Source organism: Pieris rapae, chromosome 4, assembly GCF_905147795.1.
Source record: "Pieris rapae chromosome 4, ilPieRapa1.1, whole genome shotgun sequence".
Classification (NCBI taxonomy): domain Eukaryota; kingdom Metazoa; phylum Arthropoda; class Insecta; order Lepidoptera; family Pieridae; genus Pieris; species Pieris rapae.
In genome coordinates, this window is record NC_059512.1 from 338,774 (window position 1) to 354,225 (window position 15,452).

The following is a 15,452-nucleotide window of genomic DNA, read 5'->3' on the forward strand; positions in this document are numbered from 1 at the left end:
CGAGCGAGCGGAAATTGTCATACTTAAAAATTGAATCATACTAATGATACTATGTTGATAATAATAGACAAAAAAAATTTCAAATTGATTTCTTTTATCAAAAATATGTATGACGTTCAAAAAAGGTTTCATTATGTAATCAGTGATAATAAAAAGACATTTTAGTTCACCTTAACTTTATTTTTTCTATTTTCCATAACAATAACACTAATAAATAAAACAATATACGGAATGTCGTTTAAATCGGACGAATGATGATAAAATTTAAACAGAAGTAAATAAATAATTCTTATAATGTACTATAGTGACTAAAATTACAATTATTTAGTTTATTTTAAAGCGCCATCTATCCGCCCAAAATACTTCACAAGGCACAGACATATCACAGGTTTAACGTCTAAATAATTAGTTACGATAAAATATAATTACACGATAAGTAGGTTCTAAATTATTTACAACAATTCACGATGAACATTACATTAAATGCAATTTACAGCGTAAAATTAAATCTGTGCACGTTACCGCTAGATGGCGCAATTCGAACTAAGCTTTGGTGTCGGCCGCCGACGTCGCTAGAAGCCGGGTCGAGCCTCTCGAAACCGTATGCCGTTCGGTCGGTCTTCTAAACAAGGAACTTGGACTAAATTGAAGTAGATGTGACCCATGAGGTGCGACGCGGAGGTGTTCGTCGCCTTGAGGCACTCGAAGAGCATGTCGTCGCATTTGCAGTGAGATTTGCTATACAGAGAGTTGTTGGTGACGTTATATCGTCTCGAGAAGGCGCGCACCTTGGTCGGGCAGAGGTCGTGAGTGCGACAACACCGATCCAAGGCGCGGTCTGCGCCCAGGTCGTGGTAGTCTGTCGCTATGTCGCCCGTCCCGCACCACTTTGTACCTGCAACCGACTGAATTATACAACAGGAAATAAATAGAATCCCCGGTCTTAGTCTCCTCCCCTCTGTTCCCCAGTTTCATTGATTATAAACTTAAACTCAAAATATCTATATTTATATAGGTAGAAAAGTACACTTATGAATGTAAAAAAAAATATTTAATTGTAAATTTACATTTACTACCAGTTCGCAAGTCAAGGGCGGAAAGCGGGCAAGAAGAACTGGCAAGAAACTTTCCGCCACTCTTTTCAATCGCCAAGTTTTTAATACAAATTGTTTGAACTGGAGTAAATCAATCCCAAGGATTAGGATCATTAAGGTATTCGTCACATTTATAAAAAGCTTTATTGATTAATTTACTTTTAACGAGGGGTTTAAATTTATTTAGTGATAATTCTCTAATTTCGCTTGAGAGTTTCTTGTAAAAAGGAATACAATTTCCATAGATTGTTTTATCTTCTGGAGCCTGGTTGGTCATAGAATCAAATTAGTTCTATTTCGCGTATTGTACGGGTATAAGAATAAGTGTATAGGTATATATTTATAGTTACGCGTTAGATACCTGGTATGATTCCCTGTAGTAGAGAAAGTGGACTTCCGCCCAACAAGCCGGCGTGGGCGCCACCAGCTCGTAGGCGAGCCTGCGCGTCGTTCTCTTCCATCCAGATCGACTCTCTGCTATTATCACCAGCTTCCACGCCCTCAATCTGAAGCAATAGTGTTTGTTAATCAATCCTTCAATTAAATACACAGATAAATGTTAAAAATAACTCTCAAGATATTTAAACCTTTTTGAACCAAAATTAAAACACAAATTTAAGCTTTGTTTTTGACAATAATTTGTCTGCTCTATAATCATCATATTCACGTCATTAAGTCAATCCATCAAATTTATAAATAGTAAAAATAAGGAAAATAAATTTATTTGCAAACTCAACAATCATTAGCTAATGCATAAGGCCTCTCAACGACGTTATAATTTAAAAGTCATAAATGGAATCGTTCATAGAAAATTGTTCAATCATCAATTTCATATAGGTTAGTTTATTCGACCGTGAACTTTTATCTTTCATCTTGCACAATCACGAAAAATCTTTATGGAACCTTCAGACACAACATAAACGTTAACATATCAGCAACCCAAAAAATATTAGGAAATATGTAAATTAGAAAATACAGAAATCTGTGTATCATTTAAAGATACATATAAATATTATTCTGTTCTTCTGTCTAAAAAACAAGGACGCAAACATTACTTTCATTTATAATTATGTACTTTTAAGAATATTTTAATGAGTTGTTGCTTGTATTACCAAAATCAAGGAGTCAACAAAAGGAGTTGCCCTAGCCTTAATATATATCCAATAATGCCATTTCTGTATCATCATTGTCCTATCAAATCTTCTTAAAACTACTATACAATGCGATAACTATCGAGTTTAGTGGTGTCTTTATACAGAAGTGGTCGATGGTGTTAAGAAAATTGCATTGTTCTCTTAAAAACACATATTCTTAAGAAAACCTGGTGTACAATGTTAATAAAAATGTTTCGTTCGTTAGAAACTTTCTATAGAAATACAATTTTTTATTTTTATGTTTTGAATAAAATATTTGATAGCTAGTGAATTATTGTTTTATATTGTTAGTAATAAAAAAGAAATAACTTTTATCTAGTCGTGATATTTATACCATGCACAAAGCGCAATTAAAATGAGGTAAAATTAGGGAGGAAAAATTATAATTATTTCGACAGATTCTTTTCATTTCTTGTTGGTAAAACTTAACAAAAAAAAAGTCCAGAGACATTCTTAAGTTAGACAAGGTCAGATTATATTATATACTTGTGATATAATGCACTAATGTATGATTATCTACTTTTTACCTGATCGTAGAGCCGTGAAGTTACCTGCTGACACTGGCCCATCAGCTTGGTCATCTGGCGGAAGGTGATGCCGAGAGGACGGTTGATTCTGCTCAGCTGACGAAGCAGTCGGCTCGTATCTTCTTCATCGCTGGAAATAATCAATAGATATCAATACTTGATGTTTCTAGGAATTTACTTACTAAGTTTTTAATAATCAATGAATCAGTGGCGCTGCAACCTTTCTAGGACTGGGCCTATGGTTTATGTATAATTTTCATGAATGATTGTCAATTTAATAGGCAAGTAGGTGATCAGCCTCTCGTGCCTGACGTCTTAGACAAGCCCCGGTTTCCTCAAGATGTTTTCCTTCATCGTTCGAGCCAATGCATAGATAAAAATAAAGTCCATGGGTGCACAGCTGTACCTGTTACCCCAAGAATGAGATTCTCACATTAAAGCGATTAGGCCAACACTGCCTATTTTTATTAACATGTTACATTCATCAAGTATTGCCCAACTCAGCCATGGCGGCGGACATCTATATATGTGTATAGCTTGAATTGTTTTTATCGATTCCTTTATTTAATATTAATGCGTTACAGGCTATTAATGTCGACTATTCGTGTTAGTATTATTCTTCGGTCTTATAGAAAGAAACCAATGAGGATTCATTTTATACATATTACCTAGGAACTCTAGGATGACTACTTTAATACAAACATTGCTACGTAATTCCGAGCTGGTATTGATCCAACTAAAAACTTTTCCTTTCCACCATTATTTATCCTAATGGTAAATTGACTATATACCTATTGTCGAATACAAAAATATATTGTATCATAACTGAGGTGGGTATTATAGGAACTCGGAAAATTGTAAGCCACGATGTCACAGTAATTATGATGTGTGATTTTAACCAGCTCTTTCACTTCATAGTTAACGATCGAAGGGACAATTCATTTATTCGTTAGTTTCGTTGACATTTTTGTGGGCAAAATTTGAGTAGCGCTAACAAGTTAAATTTTCTTTTAACAACATGCAAATTTAAAGAAATAAGACATAACAGTAATGTAGAAACGAAATATTCAAATTTGCTGAATTCTCATTTTATATAATTCCCTTGCTAGCAATTTCCTAGTAGATAGAACTGAATGAGGCATGCAATAAATAAAAGCGAATAATTGAAGGTCGAATATCGAAGGCCGCTGAATTAGACATTGACAATTCAGTGTTTAATTTTTAAAGATACAAAGATTTATATAACATAAATATTACAGATATTTTTGCCGTAGGAATTGTGTTTATAATGTAATACCTTACTGATTCTTATTGGTTAAGTTTTATAAGACTATTTTCAACTTTAAAAAAGTACATTTTCTTTTATTTATTACCAGCATTTAAAGTTTTATTATACAGAGTCACCGTGTATCTGTAAAATTAATGGATTCGTGTATAAATATTACGTTAAAAGTGTTTATATTTTTTATCAAATGGCTTTTACATAAATATTAACTGGATTAAATATAATTTAGGCCATGAAAAGATAATTTATTATAATATAGTCCATATTTTCTCTTATACAACGATTCACTGCAAAGAACAGAGCGACAGTTGTTACACTTTGTCCAACTCTTTACATCGGTATTTCAAAAGAATTTTCAAGCACCCAAAAAATACAAAGCCCTAAACTGTGACAATTCAGTGTTTGTGAATTTTGAAGAAACTCATTAATCTGGCCTTGCATAACGCTGGGTCAGGTCGGAGAGTCACTGCACATCCGGGTCACATCATTATGTGGCCATCATCACTACATCGGATGTGCTTGACATACAAATGATGCGATTGGCTTCAGTCAAAATCTAAAGGGTATTTTGCCGCTTCAGTGCAGCATTTGGCGAACAGCCAAAGTGTACAGCACAAATTAAGGACTCTTAGCATAAAACTTTTTATGTTTACATGATCTATTTATTGAGAAAACTGAAAACTTTAAGGGCTGGCTAATGAATAATTAAATATTATGATTTTTTATTATATTTATAAAAACACAATGCTGTCGTAACTGACAACCCTAAATCGACAAGAATTCTAATGAAAACAATTACGGGTAAGAAATTAATTCAGAAAAATAAAAGAAATACTATAGGCACTACCAAACAGTAAAACTTTAGACAATTGGCCCAGACCAACAGGTTAACAGGCCCGTTAACCTATGTAATTATTTCTTTTGATCTAACTTATTTATATAACATTTCCTGCCAAAAATTAACAATTGATAGAGATATATTTATAAAAAAAAACTGTGACAAACTTTTTATTTAGTAAAGCCAAAGCAATATATGTCATAATGGGTCTTTCCATTGATAGAGAGATCGCTATTTGTACGTATGTCATAAGTCGATAAATTAATAAAACATACTTAACTAAGTTATGTTATAAAATCCGTGTAAAGCAAAATAGCTCTAAAATAAATAAATAGCTGACAAAAAACGAATTGTTATCACATCGACTTTCCCCGACTTTCCATTTCAACAGATATATTGTCGTCCGGAAGTGTTACTTCCTCGCAAGAACACGTCGCAAAGTGTATTCACGTGATTTATTTTCATTTGCCATCCATTCGTTACATTTAACTGCACAATCATGATTAACGTATTAGTCAAACAAATCGTTTTAATTATCAAACTTCTGTTCTCAGGTCTCATATCTTCAATAAAAATTAACTTAGCTAATTAAAATTCGCTGGACGTGACGACCAAGGTACAATTTCTCGTCTTTTTTCGTAACAGGGGGCAAATGGGCAGGAATCTCATCTGATCTAAAAGAATAACGCCGACCAAATTCAGCCTCGACTGCTTCTAGCGCTTACTAGGGCACGTTACAAGCCTAACAACCTGAATTGTTTGAATAAACACAACGCTGAAAGAACTAATAAACAGTTATATAGTTTAGAAGAACATACTGGTTATAGTAACCAAAAAATATTAACCAAAATTAGGTACTTACTTACTTATTTACGCAAAACGGACCAAATTTGAGTCTAGTTGCGGAAAATGAGTCCACCTACCTACCTACCTACCTACCTACCTAACGCCGACCATAAATACACACATTGCCAGAGGTCTCGCAAGTGCGTTGCCGGCATTTGGTACGCTATTTTCTTGAAGAACCTTAAGTCGATTTTTTTCGGAAATACATCGGTGTGCAGCTCCACATAGTGGTGGTAATCGTGTGGTTTGAATATATTTTTATGGTAAAAAGTCCTCTATTACCGCGCATAACTCCGAAACAATTATTTGCGGTAATAGAACTAAAGACTACAAAGAAGAAGTACGTACAAAGCAAACGCATTCTACGAACTTCCTCCTTTTTTATAGAGTGATGTTAGCATAGTCATCCCTCTGGGGTTGCGGGGTCAGATTGAGGACGATTCAATAAACGAAAAGTTTCCTCAATGAAAGATGAATGGATCTGATCCGCATATCCACAATGGCTCGACACTCGCGACAAATGCACAACAATAGGTAATGCACGCTGAACCTAGCTCCTCGCTCGATCTAGACACTATAATGTTCCTAGATTATGTACTATTACATACCTATATATTACACCAAACCAAATATTTTAGACTATAATTTAATTTGAAGAGAACGCCTTAGTTACAAATTTAACTGATTTCCAGTATTCCCACACTTACAATAATTATATAAGGTTCTTTATATATATATATATTTTCGGTTTTTCGGTTTCGTTACAGAAAACACAGTTCGTTTTTGGTTTAATTCTGGAAAATTCTACCAGCAGAACAAGACCAAAGAGAAAGCTATTGTGCAAACTACGTCTGAGTCAGCTGCAGGCTGCAGTGTTAGTGTATTAATTCACTTGAAGCAATTTTTTTATAGATCCGTGGGCAAACGGGCAGGAGGCTCACCTGATGTTAAGTGATACCGCCGCCCATGGACATTCTCAATTCCAGAGGGCTCGCGAGTGCTTTGCCGGCCTTTTAAGAATTGGTACGCTCTTTACTTTAAGAACCCTAAGTCTATTTGGTTCAGAAATACTTCAGTGCTGTTCCTACAAACCGATTGTGCGCGGCAAAAAATGTCTTGAAAAACGCTCAGTTGTGGAACGGCGGACGTCGAGGTGATACGGATGGAAAAATTGGGAATGTGAAAAAACTTGAAAGGTGGGATAGGTAGGTCAACCTCACGAAATGAGTGATGCAAATCGACAAACGCACATAACTCAACCGGCACAATAATGAAGGGATCTTAAATCGAATCATTACCTGTGATGAAAAGTGGATCCGGTACCTACGATAGTAGGAAGCGCTCATCGCAATGACTGAGCTAGCAGAACTAGCCAAATCGTGCCCCAAGCGAGAATTGCCTGCGAAAACTTTACTTATTTGTGAGCGTGGACTAGTGGCAGGGTCTGTCACTACAACTATCTTAAATCTGCCCAGACAATTAAGACAGATGAGCAACTGCACACCATGAGGGAAAAGCTAGCTGCTAATCAACCAAGGCCGATTATTGAATAACCTAATATTTACTCAATATATAAAGCCAAAAAGTTGTGAAATATATTTATAATTATTAAATAATAAGTGATCGTAAAAGAACTGGTCATTTTTAGAAGGTTCTACTGATCACGTATGTCTTTGTTTATTTTTCCATGTGATACAGTACATTAAGCAAGGTCTGCGACAAAACCTTTGATACAACTTTAAAACACAAGCATTTATACCTACTTTAATAAATTGTGAACCAAACTTAAAGATCTACATTTTATTCAAATTCCCTACATTGGAGTTTGCAATTGTACATTCATAAAATACATAATAGTATCGTAGGTGGGGTTTAAGCTCCGTATGGAAAATATCGTCTACCCGTCTCGAAGCAAAAGCTGTTAAGTGACTTCTTAAATATTCATAGACAATAAATGAGGTAAGCTGTAGGTTTTTATGTAATCTATGCAAACGAGAACTTTGTGGGTCGTGTTAAACAAACTGATGAAACCGCTTCTGGACATTGAATTTTGTTATTCATGCCTTTGCCAAAAAAGGCAATTATTCGCTTCGAATATATATAAATATTTAGAAAGCAACTGCCTAAAGGTTGCAATAATTAACCATGTATTATTGTTCAGATACATAAATATGAATTATATTCAAACAGACACAGAAATGTCTCCGACTCATACAATAATATATCTTAGCTTAGTTACACTAATATTGTCTAAAAAGGGAAACACAAGGTTTGTAAAAAAGACAATTTCATTGCTAAGGTGCTAAATACGATAATTCAATAATACAATGAAACCATTGTAGTTCATTGGGTCAATTATATAAGGCTGGTTCAATCCGAGAGAGCAAGTCGTCACGTTTTATACTGTTTAATATTTTCATATAAAAGATAGATAATATAAGACTAGAAGATAGATAGGGCAAAACGAAACGAGGAGCTTTGATACAAAATGGCTCTTTTGTTTTACAAATTAGAATTAAACTATCAATAAATAATATGTCCCAAACGTAATGTTATTAATTTGTACCCACAAAATATAATAAAATATATATTATATATCACATTACTAATCACACACTAATTGAAAGTTAATCAAAGCCGGTACTAGAAAGTGGAGAAATGTGAGTGTCACTTGTAGAAATTGTTTCTCAATAGACCTAGTTAATTAATTACCTATTTGTAACTGAGCGATGGAACATAATTCAACCTTCTTTAGATTCTTTTTTATTACTTATTTTTGCTGTTATTCATAATTATTGTACATTCTGGATTTTTTTATTTGTATATTTTTAAATATACCATCGATATATTAAATATTTCAGATGCATATTAATTTAAACATGTAGGTAACACCATGTACACTATTAACGTCAAAAAGAAACATATATGTATCTATATTTAGTATTTACATTTACTGCCAGTTCCCAAATTAAAACGTAGAACGGAAGAGAAGACCTGACAATCATATCTCTGCCACTCTTTTTAATCGTCAAATTTTTTTTAACACAAATCTAGTAAGCAGCGCCAACTATTAAACCGGGTTCCACATGACATCTTAAGTAATGAATGAAAGATACAAGAGCTTAACGAAGTTCTTCACAAAGCCTTAGTCAAAGTGACTTGGCCGTTTCACTACCTTTACATGGGCATAAGGTGAAATTTTTATATTTCTATTATGCAATTGTTAGTGTAGTTTTTAAATAAACGTTGATACTTAATGTATGTGAAAATATTTGTAAATAAATGTTAGCAAAGAGTTTTAATATGAAGAAACATAATAAGATCAAAGTTTTAATAACTACGTATATTTGTCCATTCCTCTATGAGGCTATTAACGTTAATAATAGATTACAAAGAAATAAGTTTCCACAATATTAATGCGCGGTTAGATTGCTACTGATCCTTGTGCTACATAAAGTTTGGTAACCTCTCTTCTCTAGTCTCTCTGCAGATTGTTTCGAAATGTAAATGAGACAAAGCTGTTTAAAATACGAAATAAGGCTTGCCAGTGAGAACGCTAACAAGAATTTATTACTTTACCATAAAGCAAATTGTGAATGTTCAAGGAACATTCAACGAAAAATTTACTAAAGGTTCCTATTGCTTGTTTTATTGGAGTATGGCAGTCACTTTCCGCTTTAAACGTACTAGTTCAGAGAATACTACAGGGTACCCCCCTGCTTGCCACACGCTTCTGCTGCCCTTTGCATTCTGGGGTGGGGGGCGACTCTGCGCTTAAAGGTCGGCAACGCACTCGCGAGTTCTCTGGCATTGAGGGTGCCTAGGTCGGTAGTATAACATCAAATGAGCATCCTGTCCGTTTGTCTCCAGTTCTATAAAGAAGGAAGTCGTGCTGCAATGTACTTTTTAATGTTTTTATGTAATGAGTAATAAAGGATACATATCCTACCGAATATAGAGAGCTACATAGGCGTAACACAGCAGAAAATTCCGACGTCAACCTTAAATTGTGACATTAATAATACTTTGTAGTTTTGCCTGTCAGACAAGACCGAGAACCGACGAGTTCACGTGCTGTCATTCGTTTGACGTAATTTGTGTCTCGCGAGGACGATTTGCCGATTTGCTGGACGATTCATACAATATTTTTGTAATAGTTTAAGCATTATAAATTAAACACAGAAAAACTACTAAAGACACAATTACTTATTAATAATAATTAAACTTTAAGTCTTTATTCAGACATAAATTTTACATAATTTAAATATTAAACTATTTATTCTCTCTAGTGAGTCGGAGACCGACAAGGCGACAACCCATCTGTTTGCCCAACTTTGGCAAAGGCCTCCTCCATTTCTTTCTACTCTGCTCTTCAATTACTTAAGCTATCTTTATATCCAAAACAAAAAGTCTGGGCCACCAATTTCTGTATGATAGTTCGTAGATCGTCAAACATCTATGCTTGACGCATTCAGTCGGCTTTTAAGGGTTTAGGGCATCGGTACAAGCCAGCCGGTGAACGTTGATAGTTTTAGCACCTACTAGCTTTATACACCACTTTAAAAAGATTACATGCTATAGACACTAAACACATAATTATTCTTATCCGTTATTTTACACTAACAGTTGGTAATTAATAATTATACCTCTCTCATTAGTATAATTACGTAACATTACCGATTGATTCTATATAATGTACATATTATGCAACTGTAACGAAAGAAAAGTGGGTCAAATATTATAATATACTACGTCATTTATTAATCATTAAAGAATTGCAAATAACAATAATATGGAAAATTTTCACAAAGACCTACTTCTTGTAGTAATCCCCATCTTCACACAAACTAAAAGGTTTTCATTATCACCTCTTCCACCAATATAAAAAAGTAGAATTCTGCTATACATTTATTATTAATTTGTACCAAAATCTTTAGCGGAAAAATTAACTGTAGTATTGCATAGTGACAATCTTGCGCATATTCCGATGCGACAATTGTTCAATGATTGAATCAATGATCGCGCCCCTCCCCCTTCTCCGACCTCCCCTCTGTCGTCTTCTCTTCTAGATACACAATAGTTGATTTTAGAAGAACGCTTTTGAGAAATACATATTATATTCTTCTATACTGCAATTGTCAAACGCTGTCTGCCGTATTTAATCCAAAATAATTACAATAAAGTGTTTAAAATTTTAATATAAATAATATATGTTGTATTTACATTTAGGCGTATATGTTCGTTGTATTGATGAAATTCCAAATGAAGCTCATAACTGACGTAGCAGATAGTGTGCTTTGTGCTTGATTAAAATATCACATCTATTTCCGTAACACAAAGGTGTATAAATAGACAAAGTAAATAGGCCAGTCTAAATGAAGCCTGCACCCTCCGCCCTTGACCTGTATGCAGCAATTGTAAATGCAACCGGGAGAAATATCAAAATTTACCGGACCCTATACGCTAAGAAAAAAGTATTCAGCAAGAAAATGTACAAGTAATACCATTATTATTACTGTGTGGTACATATGCATATCTGGACAGCTTTGAAGGATATTATACCATTAATTTAACATATATAATCTTTGAAAATTTAGTGTTCCAGTTCCAATATATGTACTTATATTTTTAATTGATTTAGAGTAAATAGAGTGTTTTAAAGTTTTTGGTATTCTGTATTTTGAACGTATTAATATGACTCTGATTTGTATTTTCACGTCGGTAGAAATTGTTGGTCTATATCGTTGACCTTGACCTGATAAAGTTATTGTCACCGTTCCTGGCTGTAGTCCAGAATGCGGAGCCTAGAGGATCAACAGAATATTAATGATACCGCAACACAACTCTACGAGGAGTTACATCCTTGCGCTTTTCCGGTGATGTAGTAAATTTATTAAATTTATGATATTATTACATAGTAGTAATCGTCACCTGCATGCAACTACATATTTTCTAAATACATGAGTATAAACTACAAAATCTTTGCAATTTTATGCAATTAAAAGAAGTTTAATTATAAAGCTAAACAAATTGATATTATAACTAGATTGTATTTAGTGTAATGTTGTGTTAGGCTATATTGGCAGGCTGCATAAAACGCTAAATTTGACTCCTACTGATTCTCATCCACTTGTGTCGTTATAAATTTAAACACGTTACTTATAACATTTTCAGAGAGTTTTACAAACATTAAAAACTCCAAAATAGCGAAAACATATAATATCGCAAATTGGAGTAAGGCTTATAAAATGGCTATAAAAATGAAAATCTTTTTAAAGCTACGTGCTACGCATAAAAACGTGCATAGGCAGAAGTGGCAACGTGATCGGTTAACGAGTAGTGTCGCATTCTTCCATTATGCACTTCAGAGAAGCCAATATAAAGTACATAACTACTGCACATTGCAATCACTAATGAGATTAATGTGATCTGCCTTTTATGTGTATTTCCGCAAGTCTGTTGAAAAACCAACACAGCGGCCTTTCAAAGGAATAAGATAAATCCTTGCAAAAGTGCTGTCGGAGTGAACTACTAGAATTAACTCAACCACAGTAATTGGAAATTAGTTTTAGTAAAGATATTCGTTAAGTGTGTGATTACGAAATCATTGGTTGGAAAAAAAAGTCAAGCGAAGCGACGATGTTGGAATTTCGACAATGGCATGTCTCTGAATCGTACTACCCCTTTGCGAAAATTATTACAGATATATATACAATGATGTACCACAGATACTCTACGCTACATAATAATAAATAATTATATACATGTGAGATGGGTTGAAAATGAAACCAACAGTTTCGCCCGACAACGGCCATTTATTTGGCCGACATCCGTCAATGAACTTCGTATTGTCATTCGGAAGATTTGACAAAGGATGTTCTTATTACTTCTTACAGTTACAGGAAAGAGAGGGGAGATTTCGCCTCTCACATTTAAATGTACGTTAGTCAATTGATAGTAAAAGCATATGAGTTCACGAGCAATTTAAGCCTGTTATTATGTTTCGGTCTCTATAATACTTGTTACATAAACATAATGACAAACATTTCAAATTATTGAAATAAATAGTTTTCTTTCAAGTCTTTTGTAAGGTGGAAGGATACCATGATGGGCCGACTTATCTTAACCTTACATAATAGAGGACGTCGTTTTTATTTAGTTTTGTAGTAAGATAATACACAATCTTTGCTATAACTCCAAAAATATGTTTCTTGTTTGATTGTTAGTTGGAAACTCTTCATATTAAATTCTACATTGAAAACCCTTAACATTAGGTCTACATAGTGTGTAGATAGTGATTATATCATATGAAAATACAATATACTTTATTCATAAAGATTACAATGTCATGAGCACGCAATAATACATTGCGAGTGAAATGATAGGTAAAATTGAAAACTGGTTGCGTGCGCAATACACTTATGTCACATTACGAGATAAATCTTGTCAATGGAAATTACAGGATATTATCTATTTTTAAGTGTTTGTTCTTTTATATACAGAATACAGTGGAAAATACGAGCCACAAATCTTGATTTTCTTGCCGACCCTGACTTGAATGATCTATTGAGTGTGTAAGACATACACGTATGGAATATAAAGCAGATTAAGTTTGAACCTTGAATGTAATAGGCAGCTAAATAATTCAGCGCGTCCTTGCTACACGAGTTCTAACTGCCCTACACCTTGGTACATATTTTGTAAACTTTAAACTTTACGATAACTCGTTTAGAAGGGAATCTATACTAACTGGACTTATGTCAGTTTATAGAGAAAATTATTTGTATATCTTCATTTCTGTGAAAAGCTTTTTACGAATTACACACAATTTTTTTATTTTTTCATCCAATCTATACCTTAGTAGGTATTATCGTTGTATTGTATTGTGATCGTGAATTTAAAAAAAAACATTACAAGTACATAGAATATATTAGTTGAAAATATGGTTTTGATTTGAAACATCGCGTTTTATATGAATCATATCAATTATTTAATTGAATGTTCTCGTTGGAAACGGTCTGCAACATGGGGGACCTTACGAAAAGAACATCGCTCAACACATTACTTACTGGGTAAATAAATAACCCACCTACATATACCACCACCTCATTTATTTATTTTTTACTTAATACTTCCAAAAAACATACCATAAAAGCGAGCATGGCTTGATGGTTCACCAATCCGGCGTTACTTGATTTATAAAACAATAATTATGAAGCACTCACTAAGTCTCGATAAGCTCGCAGTTAAGCAGAAGCTTCTCCTCCCCCAGCTCAACCACAGCCACAGTCTGATCGTGGAAGTAAATCATACGAAGAGTGTCATTGCTCACGCGACGGCCGGAGTATGGCTTCACACCAGCTTCCTTACGATCTATGCCGTCTGATCGGGCACCTACTGTACCAACCAGTCCTGAAACACATGTTATACAATTGTAAAGAAAAGTTAGTTATCATACACAGCACAATTAAAAAAAATAAGCCCTGTTCGTTCTTATTTCATGAATACTTTTATTGTATGCTCCCATTGTATTATAAAAATCCACAGATAAAATTATCAACAGATTCTAGCGAAAATCTAGGTTGCGAAGGATTATACCATTAGTTTAATTAGCCACTTACAAAGGCATATAAAATATTCGTTAGTGAGACACTTTAAATTAAATTACGTTACAGAGCTGCTGCTGCCCAAGCAGAAAGTATAATAAATTATTAAATTGTTTAAAATGTTAAGCTTTGGTGAAACTGTTTCCGTTACACCGCTTCATTAATTATGTAATGCTCTGTAAGTTTCAGACTACTTTCTGAGCTTGCCAAAATCGATAGATTCCTACAAGTGGCTTTATTAGCTGCAGTATAAATTTCTCCATGTACTACGAGGGACGATTAAAAAATAGACGTTAGGAAAGGATAAAACTATCTGTTTTGTACTTTTCGGCTTGAAAAAGAAATGTGGGAATGAAATAATTCTAAACTTAATACTGTAGAGTTATGATTTCGCCGTATCGGTAAATTTATCACGAAACAGGATACATAATACGTTTTAGCGTTATATTCAAATTTCAAACATAAATAAAATAATTTCAAAAGTTGTTACAATATTTCATGGTGTTTAAAACTTTAAACCGAAAATATTAAATTAAGGATAAAGTTAGGGTATAGAAATATCGTGAAATAAAGAACCTAATATACCAAATAAAAAGTTTTCAGAGGTTTCCTAATGCTCTTGTGAAAAACTACTTTCGTAGTAAATGTATAACTTATGAGTATGATTTTCTAACACAACTTTTAAATCTTTATAGAATTTTTGTATGATGCTTTATAATATTTATGTAAAATTCAATAGCCTGACCCGTCCAAACCCACCTGCTAATGACCAGCTCGCTGGTAAGCTGAAAGTGAAGGGCTTCGCTGAAGCAGTTTGCGGTGATGAAACAGCAATACAACATATCACAATCACTGATAGCAACGACTTCAGAAGCCCATCCATAGGCGCGCCGCGGTTCAAAGCGTCTCTGGCCGATCGCATCGCGGTGAGAAGCCTACGGAACGACATGCTTAGACCATGACGCGTGCGTCTACTCCGGAGCCCTAATGCCGACTGACCGCCGACCGCGACTTTCTTCGTGTGACGTCACGTGGAAATTTCACTTGATACGCGATGCAATGATGCGAAATGTTGATATCAGTCTGCATACTGTTTGTGTCA

General features: G+C 34.2%; 1 protein-coding gene across 2 annotated transcripts; it reads right to left on the reverse strand.

Moving 5' to 3' along the window:
- Positions 1 to 159: 159 nt before the first annotated feature.
- LOC110997187 lies at positions 160 to 15,380 on the reverse strand. 2 transcript variants are annotated; one of them, XM_022265229.2, is made up of 5 exons: positions 15,110 to 15,380; positions 13,970 to 14,156; positions 2,800 to 2,905; positions 1,456 to 1,600; positions 160 to 895 (listed from the first exon to the last, which is right to left on the reverse strand). In XM_022265229.2, exons 1-5 carry the CDS (start codon positions 15,297 to 15,299, stop codon positions 573 to 575), a joined length of 951 nt encoding a protein of 316 aa, XP_022120921.1. In that variant the 5' UTR covers positions 15,300 to 15,380; the 3' UTR covers positions 160 to 572. The 2 variants fall into 2 exon arrangements, with proteins under 2 accessions (XP_022120921.1, XP_022120920.1); XM_022265228.2 differs by having other exon boundaries at positions 2,776 to 2,905; positions 15,110 to 15,373.
- Positions 15,381 to 15,452: the final 72 nt, after the last annotated feature.

Excerpts from the sequence above, each read along its gene's own strand:
- LOC110997187 (XM_022265228.2), bottom strand. The coding sequence starts at position 15,299 with ATGTCGTTCCGTAGGCTTCTCACCGCGATGCGATCGGCCAGAGACGCT. Across the intron at positions 14,157-15,109 it reads AGCGAGCTGGTCATTAGCAG|GACTGGTTGGTACAGTAGGT; the intron begins GTGGGTTTGGAC and ends CATGTGTTTCAG. Across the intron at positions 896-1,455 it reads ACTACAGGGAATCATACCAG|GTACAAAGTGGTGCGGGACG; the intron begins GTATCTAACGCG and ends AGTCGGTTGCAG.